At 34.4% G+C, this 22,104-nt stretch overlaps 1 protein-coding gene across 1 annotated transcript in view; it reads right to left on the bottom strand.

The window, feature by feature from the left end:
• The window catches only part of LOC103603086 (cGMP-inhibited 3',5'-cyclic phosphodiesterase B), a 74,720-nt gene extending 63,012 nt beyond the window's left edge, over window positions 1-11,708 (bottom strand). The window contains exons 1-4 of the mRNA XM_008587564.1: window positions 11,670-11,708; window positions 11,276-11,326; window positions 4,133-4,381; window positions 1,532-1,671 (exon numbers count right to left, since the gene is read on the bottom strand). Coding sequence (XP_008585786.1) covers window positions 1,532-1,671; window positions 4,133-4,381; window positions 11,276-11,326; window positions 11,670-11,708 — 479 coding nt within the window. The remainder of the gene's footprint in view (window positions 1-1,531; window positions 1,672-4,132; window positions 4,382-11,275; window positions 11,327-11,669) is intronic.
• Window positions 11,709-22,104: the final 10,396 nt, after the last annotated feature.

Raw genomic sequence — 22,104 nt, 5'->3', positions numbered from 1 at the left:
AATCTGCCTATATTTACCTTTATATGAGTACCTCTCAGTTAAATATTAGTTTTCTCTGGGCCATGTTTCTATTTTAATATCAATCATCTGAGGCAGCAGGATGAAAATGACCTGAACTCAATGGATCAAATGTTTCTCTAACTGAAAATACATTGCTGTTATATCAGTGTGAAAGATTAAAAAACAGATAATTTTAAACCTAACAATATTCTCAAGATAATGTTTCCCATCGATATATTTTCAGTTCCTGATATCCTTCACTTCCCCATATCCTGCTCCCATTTAAAAAAAAAAAAAAAAGTCTATCTTATTTAGGCTGTAGCAAACTTTGGACCAATACTCATTTTCCTGTACTGTACTCTTCATACTTCAATCCACTCCTGTTTTATACATCATTTCACTCAATTTTCCTTTTATAAAAAGGGAATTCATCTACTTGAATTATATTATAGAAGATTCAAATTAATAAACCACAAAAGAATCTGGAAAATTATAATTATCTGATTATATTTCACATACAAATGTTAACATATTTTATCAGATAAAGAGCTATGATACAGTCCTGCCATCTACCGTTCCAAGTGTGAAACTACACAACTCACAATGAAGAAAGTACAGCATATGCTCAGTAATAACAGAGAGCAGTTTACCATGAAACTTACACTACAGATGCTCATCGACTTACGATGGGATTATGTTCTGATAAGCCCATTGAAAGTCAAAAATATAATGTCAGAAATTCCTTTAATACACCAATAAACCCATTGTAAAGCCAAAAATCATTAAGCGGAACTATTCTAAGCCAGGACCATCTGTAATTTCAATTTTATTAACACAGTTAATTTACTAAACAGAAGTTTATAATCCACACAAGAGGTCAGTATCTTTCCTGGCTTTCAAAGAAAAAGTATTGAATACTTCGTCTGCAAGGTAAATGGATATATTTACATGCAGACATTTTAGCTCCTGCATTTTCCCAGCCTCATTTAGTTGTAGTTACTAACGTACTGTTTAATTCCAAGCAAACCCTTCACAGAATATAGAATATATTAGCAGCCTCAGCCTCCATCAGGAACAGGGTTTGAAAGAGTCTTGCTACCTTAAACCTAACTGTGATGAGCCCTGGGGAACGCGCTCTACCTTTCACAAGTCAGTAACTATACACACTTACCTTTGGATACTGGGCATTGGTTTGATAACTGCCCCATAATGGCCACCCCTACTGATTTCAAACTTTCCCAGTACCCTGTCCTAAATTAATCCTCATTTCCTTAAACCATCTTCCTGACTCATATTTTTAAGGCTCCAGCATGCTTTGTACACAACCTACCTAAGTTCTGAGAGAAGGCACGTTAGCTTCTTTTTAAGCATCAGTTTCTCTATTATACCATATTATTATTACCCTTGCTGTCCTATACCTAAAATACTTCAAACATTCTTTTCTGCTTTTAGAACTATTTCAAACTTTATTCCGAGAAACAAAGTGGATGCATTAGATTCAGATTTCCTTAAAAGGTTCTGGAAATTTTACCTTGAAACGCCAAATTCTTGGTGAGGCCTTTTGCCATTATTGCGTTCCCACCTTGAAGACTGCTCACTAGGTAGCAATCCTGAAGTTCCTGAGCTCCTCCTCAACTGTGGAGTTGGTAAACTATTCCTACTAATTAGTCCCTGTTGAATAATTTAACAATGGTTAAAATTGTCACCCTTTAATATGCTGTGTATGCAATATTAATGGCATATGAAAATATTAATACAAACTGTATTTTTAACATGTACAGGAGAAGAACATTTTATTCTGAAAATCTGTCTTTTTAGTCCAAATTTCACATTCTGTGCTGTTTGTTCTATTTATATTCCTCCTACTAAAAAATGATTTCTAAATTCTTTACAATTTAAACTAGATTTTTTTGTGTGTGCACATTTTACTCCTAGTTCATGAGAAAGAAACAGTTGACAATTTAAATGGTAAATATAAAAGATTTATCCTGAAAATCAACTTCATAGGACAGGCAAGATCAGGGAAGATCAGCCCTATATCCTAAATTTTTTATATTTTCAGTACAATGCTATCTAATGTACATAGTGATAACCTGGAGAAACTACAGGATTCTGAGTTACCTTTTGAATTCCCTTTAGCATTAATATTTTACTCTACTTTTTGAAAATATTCTCAATTAATCAAATGATCAAATAATGAGGCTATTCAATTTCTGACCTTTTTTGAATAGGTGTTTTACTGAGATTTATATGAAACTTTCTGCTTCTCATGAATTTCCCCTATTAGCAGACACTGCAAAAATCTCAGAGAGAAAAACATCTGGGTTAAATTCAAGTTTTCCCAAGGATGTTGATTTTATAAAGGCTCATGGTTAGTTAGACCTACAGTGAAAAAGTTCTTCATGTAATATAATGCTTGCTGACTATAATTTAGGCCCATATGATCTTGCTTAGTTCTCAATACATATATAAGAAACACATTAAATTAACTGTTACTACTCCTTTTTGCTTACTAATTGTTTTTTTCATAAATACTGTTGCTCTTTTCTAAAGTAACATCAGGCTTTTTATATGCTTTCCAAAAGCAGTGACAAATTTGATATGAAATTCTGATACCAAGTTTGAAGAACACAAAGGAAAGAAATAAGGGTTACTTCCTGGTTCGTATACGACTTACTTCTATCAGTAGATTCCTGCATCTAAAATAAGCCTGATTAACTACAATGCTCAGGAAATGAGGCATGTTAGGCATCCTGTTTAATTAATATTATGTTTTAAATGTTTCTAAAATGTACCAGTATACTTTTCTACACAGTAAACATAGTAACAAACATAATGCTGATATCGATACATTTTTAAGATTAGGATTTTTAAGAATTACTATTTTAAAAAATTACTACCTTGAGCATCAAATGTCAATGGAAAATGCAAAGGAAGAACAGTAAGTCGAGTGAAAACTAACTCAAGAATATTTTAGTTATTTTACTGATGATTTATTGCCATCCCTTTTGGATGCTGGTGATTAACCTCTGTCTTATAAGGTAGAGTGCTTTTAAAAAGTCATAAAAGTGCCATTGTTAACTGGGTTTTGACTAATGCAGGCACTACTGTATAAACTTTTTAAAACTAAAAGCATCACTTTACTTATGATACAGATTGTGATCAATAATTTTTAAATCCTTTTGCCCTAATTGGGCTTGCTTAATTTTCAACATTTCTAAACCCTAATGCACCAAAATTAAATTAAATTAAAAATAAAACCTAATGCTGACAACTGAAAAAATAAACTGATTATCAAAATCCCCCCAAAAACTATATTTACCTTTTTCTATGTTCTATATACACTAGTACAGTAAACAAAAATAACTGATTTGAATTTCATGTCTCTTGCTTAGTTTCCTTATCTGTAATAAAGTAGTTGAACTAGGATAAACCCTAAAATGTTTCTAAAATTTTATTTTAGCTATTGGTGAAGATACTGATAACAGTCAAATAAAACAAGTAAAAGCACTCTGAACAAGTATAATGTATACCTTCTTAGGACAGTATTTATTATTTTCTAAAGAAAATGCTATTTTGTAATACTGATATTTAAAGAGAAATAAATCCCACATCTAATGATGCAAGAAAAATCAATGCCTGTTGAGCTATAGCAATCTCCAGTGGGTAAAAGAGGAGAAAATGTGAAAATCATTTAAAAATAATTCTATGTAATTCATAAAATGAATATTATAATGATCATTTTCTTCACGGTTCAATAAGAACAATTCCTGGATTCTCATCAATAAAATAGGTTAATAACATGATCTGACTACTAGCTTGTTGTACAGACAAGCTTGGAACTAAATTTGCTTGTTCTCCACTTCTTAACAATAACAATAATAACAATGATAATAAATAGTTGTTCCCATTCAAGTTATAATTGCTAATTACAGCAATGTTATTTAAAATAAAAACCGAATACTCATCTATAATTATTTGAGCCTCTAAAGTCCAAACAATTTGAAATAATGTAAAAGATGCTGGTCCTTGAAAAGAAAATTGGATTTTATATAAGATTTAAAGGAGCAGTTTTAATTTAAAAATATCATTAAATGTGATAAATAGAACTGGCTGATTACTGTATTTTGACCTTGTGAAGTTTTCGATCTCCTTTCTCGGTTGAGTCCTCTATTTCAGAGCAGGGGTAAAATCCAGGAAATGGTGTAAGAGGATTAATCTTTGGCCTACAGGAACCTGAGAAAGCACCCATCAAGCTACTGATACTCCGTAGGGAAGAAATGACTTGAGGGGGAAGGCTTGGATCAGTCAGAAGATCTGACACCATATTGCGAGCCTCATTTAGCACTGAAAGATCAACTCCATTTCCACCTCCAGAATTCTAGAAAAGAAAAAACGTAAAATTATGTATTTGTTACAGAGAAAACTTAATATTTAAGAAAAACTTAGCTCTACCTTAAATCAAGGACTATATAATAGTATCTAAGTAATTTAATCCTATTAAATGAGAAAACTGCTGTCATTTGAATTGGTGTCCCCCTATTGGTAATTGTGTCATTTCTCTCTGGCTGTTTTCAAGATTTTTTTTTTGGCCTTTAGTTTTTCAATAGTTTAATTTGGCATGTCTTAGAGTAGATTTCTGGGCAGTTGATCCTATCTGAGGTTCACTGAGCTGCTTGAATCTGTAGGATTATGCCTTTTGCTAAATTTGGGAAATTTTCAGCCATTTTTTCTTCAGATACTAGAGAGTAGTGAGCAAAAGAGTGGCATGATCTGACTTATGTCCCACCCTCCTTCTCTTTCTCAGACATCAATGATACAAATATGGGATCTTTTATTACTGTCCTGCAGGTTCCCAAGGCTCAATTCATTTTGTTTCTATTTTCTCTATGTTGTCCAAATTGAATAAATCCTACTGATCCCCAAGCTTACAGATTCTATGCTCTGTCACCTTTACTCTACTATTTAGCCCATCCAGGAAGTTTTAAATGTGTTTCTCAATTTTATAATTTCCACTTGTTTCTTTTTTCTAACTTCTATTTCTTTGCTGGGATTTTCTAATTTTTTTTTTCATTTGTTTCAAGAGACTTTATAATTGCTTGTTAGACCATTTTTTATGATGGCTGCTTTTGAAATGCTTGCCAGATTATTTCAAGTCTGATTCACCTTGGTGTTGGCACTGACTGTCTTTTCTCATTCAAGTTATGATTTTCCTGGTTCTTGGTATAATGGATGAATTTTTATTTTATCCTCAGTATTATAGCTATAACATTAGAAGAGTCTGGGTCCTGTTTAAATCTCTTTATATTAGAAGGCAGTCTCCCAGTTTAAGTTTAGCATGCAGGTCCTAGACTAATTTTGTGGGCTGTGGTTCTAATAACAATTTAATTTTCAGAGCATTCACAGTGGTATTTTTGTCTGCTTGATTTTTTGCCAGTGCCACTTGGGGCTCCTACTGATGGTACTTTGGCAGGGAGTTGGAGGGAGCTTCATCAGATTGGGTCACCTGGTGCCTCTGGGAAAGGGAAAGGAGTCTCCACACCACAGGTACAAAGATCACGTTTCTGGGCTAGGCACCTGTAGTGGTATCCCCCTTGCTGGACACACTGGCCACCCAGTATCCTTCAGTGCGGAAGGGGAGTCTCATGCAAAAGAGGGAAGGAGAATACTTCCTCTGGCCACTTATTATCAGTGAGGTGCCTAATCAATTCCCCCTTGCCTGAGCTACCAGACTTACTTGGTGTTCTCGGCAGGACTCTTGTTCAATCTGGGGGAAGGAATGAGCCTACCTGCATCACCTTCTGTTGGTAGATTGGAAGTGGGAGTCTGAGCCACCATTTGCTATTTGACAGAGGAGTCATAAGACACCCTGTCATTATGTTTTTCCTCCATTACTTGGCACCCTAACCAGTCTGCCTTTCTCTTTCAATCTTTCAGAGTTCTCCTTTGGTTGCATCTTGCATTATTTCCAGAGTTAAGAGTTGTACTTAGCAAGAAGCAGGTAAAATAAAATCTGATAACACATGCAGAGCACATAAAATAAGGTTTAGTACATAGAAGCAAAGCGAAATAGACTATCATTATTAATAATATAGAAAGTGATAAGATAACAATATAGATAAAATGGTATCAAAGTTCAAAAGACATATAGATAACTTTAATTTAAATGGTTAACAGAAATTTTATGGAAGAAGTAGCATTTGAGCTGAGCCCTAAAAATCTGGTAGATTACAAAGATTAGGGGAAAATAATTCTTTACAATAAAACTAAACAAAAATGTATTGGGGGAGCTCATTCCAAAAGAATGAGAGAACATAAATAAAAGCACAGAAGTAGTATATGGGTTGCATATGGGAAACATGAAATTGTTAGAGTAAAGTACAAGCTACATAAAAGACAGCAGTGGAAAATAAAGTTGGAGAGATATTTGGGATCAAATTTTAAGAACACTGATTCCAAGCTAAGTAATGTAGACAATGGAGAATCACATAGATTTTGAGCAGGCTAAAAAGAAAAAATAAAGCAATGAAAGGAAAAAGAAAGTGATGGAAGGCAATGTACTTTTAGAGAGGATAGTTGGGGTATGCCTCACTAAGAGGGCAACATTTATATTAAGACCTGGGAAATAAGCATTCCAGGCAGAGAGACTAGGCAAGTGACCCAGAGTTAGAAAATTGTCTGCCTTGTTGAGGAATAACAAGGAGGCCCGTGAAGCTGGCACAGAGTAAATGACAAGGAAGAGAGGTGAGAGAGGTTAAAAGGCAATAAAGGAGGAAACCATATTTTGTAAGTTTTTTTTAAGTCCGTGACAAGGATGGTAACTTTTATTTGGGGTGAGACAAGGGAACAGTGAGCAAAAGAGTGGCATAATCTAATTCATGTCAGATCGAACCAAATATTCAAATTATTTGCTATAATTTTCAAAGTTGAACTTAAATTCCTATTTCCTATTGACTTATAATTGGCAAAATCCTGATTTTATACAGAAAGAAAAGAATTTTTTTCACATTTTAGATGATTATTAAAGAAGAGGAGGAGGGCGGGAGAACACAAAGGGGGATGAGGAAGAGGAGTAGAAAAAGGAGGAGGAGAAGGAGCAGTGGCAGTGGCCATATGTTGCCTACAAATGCTAAAATATTTACTCTCTGGCCCTTTATAGAAAAAAATTGCTGACTCCTGTCTCATACTACAATTTCAGAGATGCTTAGTATTTTTTATTATTGAAATTAATACATTATTAGCTCACATTTTTATGTAGTGCTATTATGTACCAGGCACATATTATTTTAATCAGCCCTCTGAGAGAATTGGTATTACTCTCAATTTATAAATGAGGAAATAGGTTCAGAGTGACTTAAGAGGCTTGCCTAATTTTCCCGCTATTTGTATCAGACCAATTCCTCTCGATTGAGAATTTTTTTCAGCTATTTGTATCAGACCAATTTTTCTAGAACAACTAGAAAAGCTGAAATAAAATACAAAAAAATGTGCATTTCCAGGCATCAGAGCACAACCAAGCAACACAGGCATTGAGAAGACAAGAACCCAGAGTTAACAGAAAAGATTAAAATGAACTCAACATTGTCTGCTACTTTTTTCTCTCAAGGAATTTGCTATTGATTCCTAACTGGCACAGGGTAGAAAGCATGAAAAGCAGAGCAGTTAAGCGTCTAGGAAATGGAGTAGCGTTCTCTTGAGTCTCTAGGGGTTAGGAAACCAAAACTGGAGTTCAGAGCAATGAAAGCAGAAAGAGCTCGAAAGGCCAAGCATTACCCCAGAAAGATTAGAACAAAGAAGAGAACTTAAATTCAGAGCTACTTTCCCCCGAAGGTATTTGCCAATTTATAAGCAGTGGCCAAGAGAGGGAGAAATCAAGTAGAAATCCTCAAAAAGATTTCTATTTCGAAAGTAAAATAGGGCCGGCCCGGTGGCGCACTGGATAGTGCGCCGCTTGGGAAGCGTGGCGGCGCTCCCGCCCGAGGGTTCAGATCCCACATACAGACCGGTTCCCGCTCACTGGCTGAGCGAGGCGCGGGAGCAACGCCGAGGGTTACAATCCCGTTGCCGGTCCCCGGTCCGGTACGGGGGCAACACTGAGGGTTGTGATCCGTTGCCGGACACGGAAAAAGACAAAAGGCAAAAAAAAAAAAAAAGAAAGTAAAATAAATCTTTCAGCAGTCTTACAATACTGAAACAAAAGAAAAAGAAAAAAGAGTTTCTAGAAAAATATGACTACCCCAAATTTGTAAGAAAAGACAGAAAACCTATTGAATAGTCCTAAAACTATTAAAGAAATTGAACCCATAATTTAAAACTTGTCCACAAAAAAAACTCCAAGGTAACATAGCTTCACCAGAGCATTCTTCCAAACATTAAAGGAAGAAATAACACCAATCTTCAATCTTACCCAAACTTTTATAGATGACAGAAAAAAGAGTAAACATTTTAATATTTTATTTTTGGTATCAAAAATAACTTTTGGTAACCTTAATACCAAACATTCAAAGAACATTACAAAAAATAAGAATTATAGGCCAACACTCTCTCATAAACATAGATTCAAAACTCCTAAACTAATGTTAACAAATAGAATCCAGTGACATATATTTTTTAAAAGAAATTTGATCAAATTCTCTTTATTCTGTAAATTCAGGGATGGTTTAGCACACATGCACACAAATTAAACAATGTAATTCACCACATTCATAAAATAAGTGGAAAAAATTTCAAGGATCACCTCAGATGCAGAAAAAGCATCTGATAAAATTCTACATGCATTCATGACTTAAAGAAGAAAAAAAAGTCCTTTAGTAAACTAGGATTAGAACAGCATTTCCATAGTCTTATAAAGGGTATCTACAGAATACATTAGTGGTACCATGTTGAACATTTTCTCCCTAAGTTTATGAACTAAACAAGGCTGCTCACTGGTACCGTTGCTATTCAGCACTGCATTGGAGTTCCTACACAGTACAATAACATAAGAAAAAAAAATGATTTAGAAGAGACACTACCAAGTATTGGCAAGGATGTGAAACTGGAATTTTCATATGCTATTGATGGCTGGGTAAAAATTAATACAATCTATTTGGAAAACTATCTGGCACTATCTACTAAAAGTGAACATATGCACACATACCCTAGCAATCCACTCCAAGATATATACCCAACGAAAGACATCAAGATTGTTACAGCAGCATTAGTTGCAATAGCCAAAGATCTTAAAATAAAACAAATACACATCTACTATAAAATTGGTAAATAAATTGTGGTATATTCATTCAATGGAATACTAAATAGAATGAAAATGAATGGATTAGTGCTACAAGCAATAATATTAACTAACCACACAGATAAAATTTTGAAAGATAGAAGCAAAACAGAAAACACATATGATTGATTCCATTTATATAAAATTCAAAGACAAGAAAAACTAAGTTATAATGGTAGAAATCAGAATTGAGATAATGCTTGAGGGAAGCTGATGACTAGAAGGGGAACAAAAGGGGGCTGGGGTACTGAATTCTTCATCTAAATGATGTCCACATGTGTGGACAGTTTGAGAAAATTCATGAAGTTGTACACTTACAGGTTGTGCACATTCATATATAAATGTTACAGTTCAATTTTTCAAAAGGTTATTACAAAGGGAAAGAGGGAGAGAGGAAAAGAGGAAAAAAGACAGAGGTGCCTAATATCATATACCAGTCTAGGTAGGTATATGCACTACAGGTGCATGCTTTTAGCCATTACTGCTTATTTATCTTTAGATTTTACCAGCAATTTAAATACTGTTTTAATTGGAAACTGAGGACCTTGGTGAAAATGAATGATGACAAAGCCCACTACGTAGGTCAAGAAACCACCCCCCTTTTAGGTCAGATATGGTCTCCTTGATTTCAACTGACTGCAACAGTTACATTGTTTTGCTCACCGAAGTCCAGAGAATATTTTATTCTTGTGGGCTATTGTGTCTATTCTATTTACAGTTTAAAAATTAAAAACAGCCATTCAAAGAAATATTCATTTTATAAAATATGATGTTTGGGAAAACGAGCTAAATAAATCTAATAAACAGGAGTAACATTTTGCAGCATAAATGATTTACTATTAATGTTTATCCATTATTGTGAAAAAACATCAGCATTCAAAACAGCACATGAAATAATAATACATTGTAAAATAGAATATACAAACACATCTATAATGGGAAAAGGTCTATAACAATATATATACGTGAAAAATTAACACAGTTTGATAGTTACTGTTTGATGTTTATTTTTTTTCTCCTTATACTTCTATTTTTGTTCATCTAATATGAACATATACAATTTAAGTGGTAAAAAGTTAATCTTAAAAAATATTTCTCATATTATTCCATTTATACTTTATATATATATATATATATATAAAGTATAAATATATATATATAAAGTTCAAAAATAAGCAAAATCAGTCACGAAGTCAGGATAGGGGTCATCTATAAAGTATAAATATATATATATATAAAGTTCAAAAATAAGCAAAATCAGTCACGAAGTCAGGATAGGGGTCATCTGGGGATATGGGTAATGATGGGAATAAGGCATTTGTGAGGCTTCTGGGATACTGGTAGTGTTCTATTTCTTCATATGGGTATGACTTACATGGGATGTTTAGCTGTTAAAACTCATTGAGCTGTACACTTGTCTGTATGTATGTTATAATTCAATAAAAAGTTTATCAAAAAATGAAAGCTAAATGCTTTTGCTTCCCTAAAAAAATATTTTGCCAATTACTTTGCTTTTGGTCTCATAAATAGCCTTCAATCTATTTTTTTCTCTGTAGATCAGTAATCCACATTAGAGAAGAAAAAAAGTCTCATCCTTAATATAGAAATGTTAGTTTTTTCTGAGCCCAGATTATATTATCAATATTCTTTTCTTTTCCTTGATAGTTCATGTTTTTTTTTTATTTTTAATTTTTTAATTTATCAATATATAATGTAGTTGATTTTCGTGTCCCTTTACCAATTACTCCTTTTCCTCCTTCCTCTCTCTCCTATTATCAATATTCTAAATATAACTATTTATATAAGTTTGGTTTCTTGTCATTTTCTTTTTCCTTTACAATTAAAATGTGTTTTTTAAAAACATCTACCTCAATGAAGGTTCTGGTTAATTTGGTTAAGTTAGAGAAAGTCTTATGGCACAGAAATCTTGTGAATGTTACTTTAATTTAAATATCACAAGTTTAATTACAAATGTTAGTTCTTAGTGATATTACTTATATTTACCTGATAATGAGGTTTATACCATTGCTTTAAGTCCCAATCCCAAAGAATCATCTGGAAAAAAAAAATTCACTTGATTACAAACCATAATTAAACAAACATATATAGTCGAGATGCAGAATCTTTAAATACAGATACCTAAAATAGCTTAAAACTTGAGAGAAGAATTGGGAAGGTGAGAATAAAAATTGTCTCTGAACAGAATATATCACAATACAACCTGTACTTGAGAAATCAAAAGAATAAGAAATTATCAGAATAAAGTCACTAAGATAAGCTATATTTAAATCTTAAAATATTTATTACCACAAATAAGAAAATATAAATCCAAAATCACATCCAGTCACTAAAGATTCAAGAAAAATCATGCATCATTAGATATTTTCCCACTTCTCACCCTCTCCAAAGGCTTATCATTCATCATCTTAAAACCCATGTCAATGGGTGGTGCTGTTTCCTTACCAACAAGACTACTGTCAAAAACACTATTAGGGCTGAGCCCGTGGTGCACTCTGGAGAGTGTGGCGCTGGGAGCGCAGCAGCGCTCCCGCTGCGGGTTCGGATCCTATATAGGGATGACCGGTGCGCTCACAGCGCTCACTGGCTGAGCGCGGTGCAGCTGGTCTCAAAAAGGACAAAACAAACAAACAAACAAACAAAAAAACACTATTAAAAAGTTTGCTGTCTTTGGGGTTAGATTGACAAAAAAGGAATGGATCTATAAAAATCAACACATATTCCTTTTAATATGCAGATAATTAACGACTGTTTTCCTGTTTGTCTTCCAGGCTGTCAATGTAACTTCTTTGTCCCAGACTAGTTTTTTCCTGCCCTTCTTCCTAGCAGGCTTTTTAATGGCTTCTCTATCCAATATGGTACTCACTACGCTCAAAGAGATAAAATTAACTTTAACAAGCTATAACTGCCACCTATCATTATTCCTAAATTTCTTTGAAGTTTACTGAGTTAATGAATAGGAATTCTCCTTTTGCTTAAGTAATTGATTATAAATGCTATTTTCTGCATAGCACTGAACACTTGTCGTGAATATAGGCCTAATTTGTAATATTATCATATAATTTCTATATATTGAATGATTTTTGTATTGTATCTCATCCTTGGTTTTAAGTCTTTGGTTGCAAAAGGTCTTTAAGTATTACCTATTCTATCATAGGTCTGATATTTCTTTTTTAACTTTTTAATTTATTATTAGCATATTCATTCCGACAAATCGATCTCTATGGCATACTTTTTGTTTTACAGCCCTTTAAAATGAAAAAATAAAAAACACCAAACATTCTTAGCTCTAGGGTCACACAGAAAACAGGCTGCTGGCAGGATTTGGTTAGTGGACTATAGTTTGCTGACCCCTATTTTAGATAATACACCCACCTTTAATCACTCAAAACATTGTCAATGCCATTATCACCATCTTCTTGTCAACATCCTTGCAGAAGGTAATCTCTTTCCTACTGGTGAAGATACATCTATTCCTTCGCAAAGAAAATCCAGACAAACTACAATCACTTAGAAAATTCATGAACCAGTCCTACTTTCCGGAGTGTTTCCCCTATGTTTTCCTTTAGTGATTTTATGGTTTGGCGTCTTATAGCTGTCTTTAATCCATTCTGAGTTGATTTTGGTATATGGCGAGAGGTACCAGTCCAGTTTCATCCTTCTGTAAATGGATGTCCAATTTTCCCAGCATCATTTATTGAAGAGGACCCCAAAAGCACAAGCAACAATAGAAAAAATAAACAAATGGGATTATATCAAACTAAAAAGCTTCTGCACAGCAAAGGAAACAATCAACACAGTGGAAAGACAACCTATGGAACGGGAGAAAATATTTGCAAACTATACATCTGACAAGGGATTAATATCCAGAATATACAAAGAACTCAAACAACTATACAGTGAAAAAGCAAATAATCCAATTTAAAAATGGGCAAAGGAGGGCCGGCCCGGTGGCGCACTGGATGAGTGCGCCGCTTGGGAAGCGCGGCGGTGCTCCCGCCCAAGGGTTCGGATCCCACATACAGACCGGTTCCCGCTCACTGGCTGAGCGAGGCGCGGGAGCAACGCCGAGGGTTGCGATCCCGTTGCCAGTCCCCGGTCCGGTATGGGGGCAACACTGAGGGTTGCGATCCATTGCCAGACACGGAAAAAGACAAAAGACAAAAAAAAAAAAAAGGGCAAAGGAGATGAATGGGCAAAGGGAGGGAGGGAGGGAGGGATAAAGAGAGGAAGGGAGGAGGAAAGAAAGAAAAGACCACAACAATTTGTTGAAGTTTCAGAAGGAAAGAACAAACTTAAGTATACTAGAGATGGGGGGAGGGATGGAGGGGGTCTGGGGAGTGACAGGCCAGGTAGAGGGCATAAAGACAAATCAGGATTTGTAAGAGTCAATATGCTAATAATAATAAAAATTTTAAAAATAAACAATTGTGAATTACATATAGAAAAACTACTGTTTTTGTATATCAATATTACATTAGTTTACTGAGCTATTTTTTTATATTAGATTTTCTCCACCAATTATTTGTGGCTCCAGATATATAATCATATTATTTGCAAATTAAGTCTTAAAAAAAAGAAAGAAAGAAAATTCATGAACCAGTGCCCACAAAATGGCCATGGTACATAGTACATGCAAAGTATATCACATATATCAGTAGACTCATTAAGTTTATATAGTACTTTATATGGCCCTAAATGCGGTCCTGATATAATTATTTCAGGTTGTGATTTAATCAGTATGCAATCTATAATCTAGAGACACTAATTAATGCAGCTTAGGATGTTAATAACTTCCTAAGACTCTTGTTAAGACTAACATAACCTCAAATCCCAAAGTTTCTTTTATATTTGATATTGCTTTGATCCATTTTCTCCATGACATTCTTGTAAAATAGGATTTTTAGACCCAACTCTAATACTTTATTTCTGTCCTTCTTTTAGCTTGTCAAAGTTTGGGAGATTGAAGATGTCAACTAACCTATTCACTATTCCTCCCATCATCATGACATCTGTAAACCTAATGTTTTCTTAAATTCACTACTAAAAATGTAGAATAGACTATAGTGAAAACAGAGCCATGTGATGTGTCACTAAATATTACCTACAAGGTAGGCATCAATTCACTAACTTGCATTCTGAATTCTACACACTTGCCTCATTAAACTATCATCTGATCCATACTTCTATTTTTTTCCACAAGGATACCAAAAGAAAAATGCCTATACCTCATTTCCCTGATTGATTAGTCTAAGCAGAATCCTGATTTTTTGCTAACTCAAGCATACTTTCATTAGACTAGTGTCTTAACACAGAGTCACCTTCCTTTCCCCCAACTTCATTGACCTATATGATTACATAAATATGAACCTTTTCAAATATTTGCACTCTAATGCCAAGAGCCATATTTGTATTCATATCATGCATTCTCAACTAGGGTGCCATCATTCCCAAGCAGGTGAAAATCGGCTTGGGGGGCAAAAAAAAAATCTTAAAGATTAAAATTGTCTGTGGCCCCCCAAAGGCCATACTACATTAATGGATGCACTGTACATCTGATACTAAATTTTCATAGAAGAGGAGGGACAATTAGAGAAAAGATATCTTAAAATGCTCCTGTGGGTGGGGGGTATAATAAAAATAAGATTGAGAAACACCGATACAAAGTAGGCCTGCTGCTTGTTTATGAGAGCAACCCCATCTTAGCTTACATTCTGAGAAAGTTCCCTAACGCATTTAAACTATTCATTTTAAGGCTACTTCCTCAGAAGCTGCTGCTAACATGAGAGGTAATATACACTCTATTTTAACTACATTCTCAGAGATATCTAAAAACCTTACTATGTACAATTTTTTTTTTCTCTCTGGTTACTCTTTTTAGATCTCTCTACTGTAGCATTTGTATTGCAGACCATTTCCCTTAATAAATTCACTCCTCCTGGCCCTTAATCCTATTATCATGGTTTTCTCTCACTTCTACTTACTCAGTTGGCATTGAATCAACTCTTAAGCGGCAGCTCACCCTTATTTGCAGTCACTTTCTCTAGGATGAAAATTACATTACCAAAAAGCAGCAGGTCTTAGTTTGAAATCCCCTTCATATTAGGAATTGAAAACAGATACAGTGAAAGCCACAAAGAGCTGGCAGACTGCCTTCTGTGTAATTTGAACTACTAGAATATTAGTGATTTTGAGAAAACAAAATTTTCTGCATATGTGGTAGAAGATGAATGATCAAACAATTACCAAAATGTATTTTTTTTTTTACCATATGAAACCTTGGGACATCATAGAATAGAAAAGGCATACAACGTAAAAGAGCAATTGCTTTTACATTTGTACACAGCAGATGTTTTACTTTACCGCTGGATAAATGCACTGAAGGGCAGAGTCCAAACCAACTCTTGGTATATGTGCAATATACATGAGAACGGATAGCAGACAACTTTTTATAGGTTTATCATTGAAAAACATTTACTACAAAAGATGATTTTTTTCTATTTAATGATTATTTTGTAAACCATGATCTAGACAGGAAAATGTATGTTGGAATCAATCCTGAGACAGAATCAGTTATTTGTACAGTAAGGAAAAGCTTTGCTAAGTAATGAGAGTTGTACACTAACCGCGAATCTACACAGTTTTTATTCACAGAAAAGGGCTGGTAGTTAAAACACATGTGCTGGGCATGATTCAATATTAAAGAAATAGCATAAATGCACTCAATTTTTGGCCACAGAGTATGCATCTTTTCAGCGTGCTGTGGAAAAATAGAGCACATATAAAAATGTTAAAATGCAAATATAAAATGTAAAGAGCAAATAAGAGTATTTTTTTCAATAAAATGTTAAGAACTTCTATTTCCCAAGCTTTTAAGTATGATAATGATCAACAACTTAGCAACTGACACAGCCCTGAAAATAGTCTTCAGTGAGAAATCTCTTTTTAATTCCAGGGTCCAGTCTAATCTGAGTATTCAGAACCAACAGACAACAAACACTTACTGCCTTTCCTCATAAATTAAAATTTTGTTTGGAATTTCCCAATTTAAAAGAAATAGAGAAAAGAAAAGAATATGATTGGATATAGAATGAATTTACAATATGCAACCTATTTACTCATCATTGAGCTGAATAAAGATAACTTTAATATTAGAAACAACAAACACTGATATTAAAATATTATAATTTTTTAGGTTTTAAAGATTTTGAATTGTTTTTATACATTTACTTAAAATTGCTGGGTGGCTACCATGTATACTGAGTACATAGTGGGTGGTACATGTATATTAAAAGTTTTAAGAAATACTGTTCCAAGTATTCATTCCTCCTATATAATAACATGTAGCTCTTTTAAAATCTTACTTCCAAGTAGATAGTAAATGTTCTGTATATACATTATTCCCAAGTCAGCAAAATTTTAGGCATCTAAACTTCAACCCCAATGCCAAGGTTGATCCTTAAATAATTTAAATATAAGAATAAACAAATTATGCTAAGTTTCAAATCACAGTAAAAAAAAAAATTATAATGACTATGGCATGTTTTTAAAATATGGTTCTATTATACTATAAGACATTATTTAATCAAAGTATGAAATTTTAACTTGCTATTTTTTGGAGTTTCCATTATTATATTTATCTGTTTCCTTCTGAGCTCAAATATCCACTTTTAGGAATTATATCTTTTCACACACTCTAGTTACACGTTCAAAATATTCTCTAAGTTAACATATGAGGTGCATGCTATTAAATTTTTTTAGTTGATTTGATAAAATGTACCCAAGACTGTGCCTTTATTTAAATTCATCTTTTCTTTGTGGTTAAAAAGCTAAATCCTGATAAAAGTTTCTGTCTGAATATGTTTATAAGCCTAACATGCTTTACGGAGCTGTACAAAACCACCAAAACCACAGTGAGACATCAGCAGTACAACCAGGAGATGTTATCAGGTTTAATTACGTCAATGAGGTTTTATTTCATTGTTCCCTATGTAGCCAAAAAGAAAAACATATATGCGCCATCAAATCAAACTTACAGAACTGTAACATTTATGTGAAATTTGAAAGAATACTTATTATGGTACAGCTCTGAATGAACTGTTAAAACATCCTGTATTACCCTATTTCTTGATGACATTTTACTTGAGCTTCACATATAAATCTATGCTAATGAAATTGACTGAATTTCAGTATTTCCAACTTTTTCTATTTCTATGCCTTCGAATTTAGGCTCAGTGAAGAAAACCACTTAACTCATTCATTGTGTTTATTGAACATAAATCAAAAACATAAAAAAAACAGATAGCTAAAAAGTTAAATTAACTAAAGCTGTACTTTCTAATAGTCTAAAGTGCAAAGACCTTGACCCCTAGGTAACAAAGAAGGAAACCCCATTCAGAAAAACTGAGAAGCAGAAAAAAAGGTGTATGTGAGGGGTAGAGGAGGATTAATATTGCTTGGAAACTAATCTCATTTACTATTCTTACTTATCAAATAATATGATGATGGTCATAGTGACTTAGTTTGCATACTGTGTACCAGCACTAACATTAGGCACTTTATATTGTCTCCTATAATCTTTACTAGAATTCTCTGTGGTAAGCCTTATTTCCCCATTTTACAGAAGACAAAACAGAGACTGCCCAAAGTCACATGACAAGTAACTGGCAGAGACAGAATTTAAATCTAGATCTGCCTAACTCCAAAGCTTTAAGGATTATTAACCATCATGCTACACCACATTATACTTATTTGCTAAACACTACTGTATGCTAGCAATGTGGCAGGTGCTTGGCAGTACATGCAAAACCACAGCAACATTGCAAGTAGCCCCATTTTATATATGGAGAAGTTGAGGCTCAGTGACAGTACTGTTTACTCCGAATTTGCCTTTCAGATCCATTCTTTTTCTTTCTCTGGACCCTGGAAAGGCTGAAACCTACATTCTGCATTGCTTGAGCAACTGTGCAGCAGGTATCTGCTTGAGCAACTGTGCAGCGTGGTTTCTGGCAACCGTGCACTTGTTTGGCCAGTGGGAACCAACAGTAGGAAACTGAAGTTTGGGAGGAATAAGAGATGGAGGATTTTTCTTCTCTGCTGCCTCCCTGCCTATGTACCACTGTCTCTGGCAACAGCTGTGTCCCTACTTGACTACAGCTCTTACCAGGTGATTCTTACTTCACAGGTTCAGCAACAAATAAACTCTGAAAGATCATTTCCACCCTTGTTCCTTCAGCCCCAGATGATGTAACAGCTTTCCATAGTTGTTAGTTTCTAGTTGCCTAACTATCCAACCAATTCTCTTAACCCTACTCATTCTCTCAAAGTAGACTCTTCATTAAAATGTTTTTATTTGAACCATCTTTGAGTGAATTCTGTTTCTTGCTGGGCCCCTAAATAATACAGGGATATGTAACTAAGTTCTGCCACATGTCAGCTAGTAAATGGCAGAGCTAGAATCTGAACTAAGGTTTATCTCCCTCCAATTTCATTCCCTTCTATTATACAAAAAGGACAATGATTTATGCTTTTTATAATACCTTTCTTTTCACAAATGAAAAGTATCTACCTAGAACTTGTTTTTACTTATCAAACCATCAAATTTCCCTCTAATATCATTGACCATGTACCCAACATTTAATTCTGTTACTACAAATGAACTGTCTGAGCTCCAGTCTACAGCCAACCTTTCCATAAATTCAGTAGGATCCAACTCTTTCTTCCCTCCTTGAGGATATTTCACCAGCAATTTTTCCTCTCTCCAACAAATTTTTTTCTATGAAATCATTCCAATTAGATTATAAACATGCTGCAATTTCTCACATCTCACACACATATATATACGCACATATACCTTATCGTGATCTTACATCTACCACCACTATTCCATTTCTCTCCTCTTTACAGCAAAATTCCTCAAAAGAGTTGTCTTTATTGGTTATTTCCAACTCTTTCTCATTTTCTCTTAAGCTAACTCTAATCAGGCTTTTGGCTCTTTCTCATCAAATCTGATTTGTTGTTGTTGTTATTGTTTTAGGTATCAGCCATTTTCTTTTCTCTTTCTTTTCTTTTCTTTTTTTCCTCTATTTTTAAGGCAGTTTTAGTTTTACAGAGAAGTTGAACAGAAAGTGCAGGTAGTTCCTTTACCCTCCCTCCCCCACAGCCCATATGTACAGTTTCTCCTATTATTGACATGTTACATTAGTGTGGTACATTTGTGACAATTATAGATCAATATTGATATATCATTAACAACTCAATTTTATATTAGGGTTTCATCTTTGTATTGTGCAGTTTTATGGGTTTTGCCTAATGCATAATGTCATGTATTAACCATTACATTATCATACAAAATAGTTTTGCTGCCCTAAAAATCCTCTGTGCTCCACCTATTCGTCTTTCTCTCCCTTCTTCTGTCACTCCCTCCCTCATCCCCTGAAATCCTGGAAAACACTGATTTTTTTTTTCATTACCTCAAACATTTCTCATTTCTTCATGTTGGAAAAATTAAGTCCTCTCTTCTAGATAATTGAACTATACAATAAATTGTTAATTATAGTTAACCCTACAGTGCCATAGAACACAAAATATTATTTATCCCATCTACCTGCACTTTTAAATCCATTAACCAACCTTTCACAATCTCCCTTCCCCTTTCCAGCGACTGGTAACCGCCATTCTATGCTCTACTTTTATGTGATCAACTTTCTTAGTTTCTACATACGAGTAAGAACATGTGATATTTCTCTTTCTGTCTCTGGCTTACTTCACTTAACATAATATCCTCCACATTCATCCATGTTGCTGCAAATGACAGGATTTCATTCCCTTTTATGGCTGAATTGTATTCTACTATGTATGTATACCAAATTTTCTTTATCCATTCATCTTTTGATGGACACTTAGGGTGATTCCATATCTTGGCTATTGTGAATAGTGCTGCAATAAACATGGGACTGCAAATATCTCCCTAATATACTGATTTCCTTTCCTTTGGATATATATCCACTAGCAGGATTGCTGGATCATGTGGTAGTTCTAGCTGTAGTTTCTCAAGGAGCCTCTAGACTGTTTTCCAAATCAGCTCTTGTTGATGTCTCTAATGTTGTTAAACCCAATGGTCAACTCTCACTCTTCACATTTTTTTTATCTTTCACCATTTGACACAATTTAACACTCTTTCCTCACTGAAATCACTTTCTAACTTGTCTTCCAGAATACTACACTCTCCAGATTTCTTTCCAACTCACTGGCCACTACTTCTCAGTCTTTTCTCTGAGTCTTACTAAGCATTTTGACATCTTAAAATTGTGTCCAACAGCTCTGGCCTTGGACCTTTTCTCTTTTCTCTCTTGCCTAGCCTTGAGGTTACAAATAACTTCAATAAGCTAATGACTCACAAATTTATATATCTCTCTCCTGAGCTCAAGAATCATATATCCAACTGCCCACTCAACATCTCCAGTTGGCTGTCTAATGACATCTCAAACTTAAAGTGTCCAAAACTGAACTGATTCTTCCCCCAAACACATCCTACCCGAATCCTACCCCATCTCAGACAACGGCAACCCCATTGTTACCTCAGCTAAGGCCATAAACATTACTCCCCTCTTTCTCAAACCCCACAATGGCAAATCCTGTTATCTCTACTTTCAAAGTATGTCCAGAATATGAACACTTCTCATTTCTCCACTGCTCCTACCCTAACCTAAGCCGCCATGATCTCTTTCCTGGATAGCCTCCTAAATATGTCCTTGCTCCCTCTCTTGCCAAGTATAATCTTTCTCAACACAATGATCACAATAATCCTTTTAAAGCTTATGTCACATCATATCACTTCTCTGCTCAATGCTCTCCAATGACTTCTCACAACCTGAGTAAAAGCCTAAAGTTTTAACAATGGCCTACAAGGGCGTCTTCAGACCCCTCCAGTTACACTGGTTTATTTGCTGTTCCTTGAACATACCAAGCAAGTTCAGTAAAGATGCATTCCCAACTTCCCTTTTCTTAATAAATTCAAAAGGAAAAAATGATCATAATACCAATATAACCAATAAAATGCCATTATCTGTTCTGATTTTCTAAAGCTATACTGATAACTCATTTTAAAAAGGAGCACTTAAAATATGTACATACGTTTTTTTCTTTTCTTTTAAGAAGTACGAAAACAGAAACAAGGATATTTAAAAGGACAGGGAATAAAGATAGGTTAAAGTGAGCAAAATATGAACATATGGAAATCATACATTGTTTGAAATATATAGAGCTTTAATCTGTACAAGTACCAATTACTTAAATCTTTACATCCTATTGATGAACTACTAAGCATTTAAAATTTTTGTACATTAATTTTTAGTAATTAGTTCAGTTCATTTATTTTTGGATGTTTTGAAATTGAGTAAAACACTTACTATTTTTTTTTAAACCTTAAATTTTCAGGATGATTATATAGTTACAAAATAGCCCACATGCCATGGTCTAAATGGTATGCTAAAAGAACTCAAGCACAAAGAACCCTTCTCTAAGTATGATATAAAATAGCCTCCATTTTACCAATATTCCTTTTTTTTTTCTTTCTTAATTTTATTTTGTCGATATACAATGAGGTTGATTATTGTGGCCCATTACCGAAACCCCCCTCTCTCCTCCCTCTCCCCCTCTGTCCTCCCTCTCCCCCCCCCACACAACAATGTCCTTTCTGTTTGCTTGTCGTATCAACTTCAAGGAATTGTAGTTGTTAAGTCTTCTTCCACGCCCCCCGGGGTGTGTGTGTGTGTGTGTGTGTGTGTGTGTGTGTGTGTGTGTGTGTGTGTGTG

This window comes from Galeopterus variegatus, unplaced genomic scaffold (genome assembly GCF_000696425.1).
Source record: "Galeopterus variegatus unplaced genomic scaffold, G_variegatus-3.0.2 Scaffold4436, whole genome shotgun sequence".
NCBI lineage: Eukaryota > Metazoa > Chordata > Mammalia > Dermoptera > Cynocephalidae > Galeopterus > Galeopterus variegatus.
Note: the sequence above shows the minus strand (reverse complement) of the source record. Positions and strands in the feature narration are given on the sequence as shown.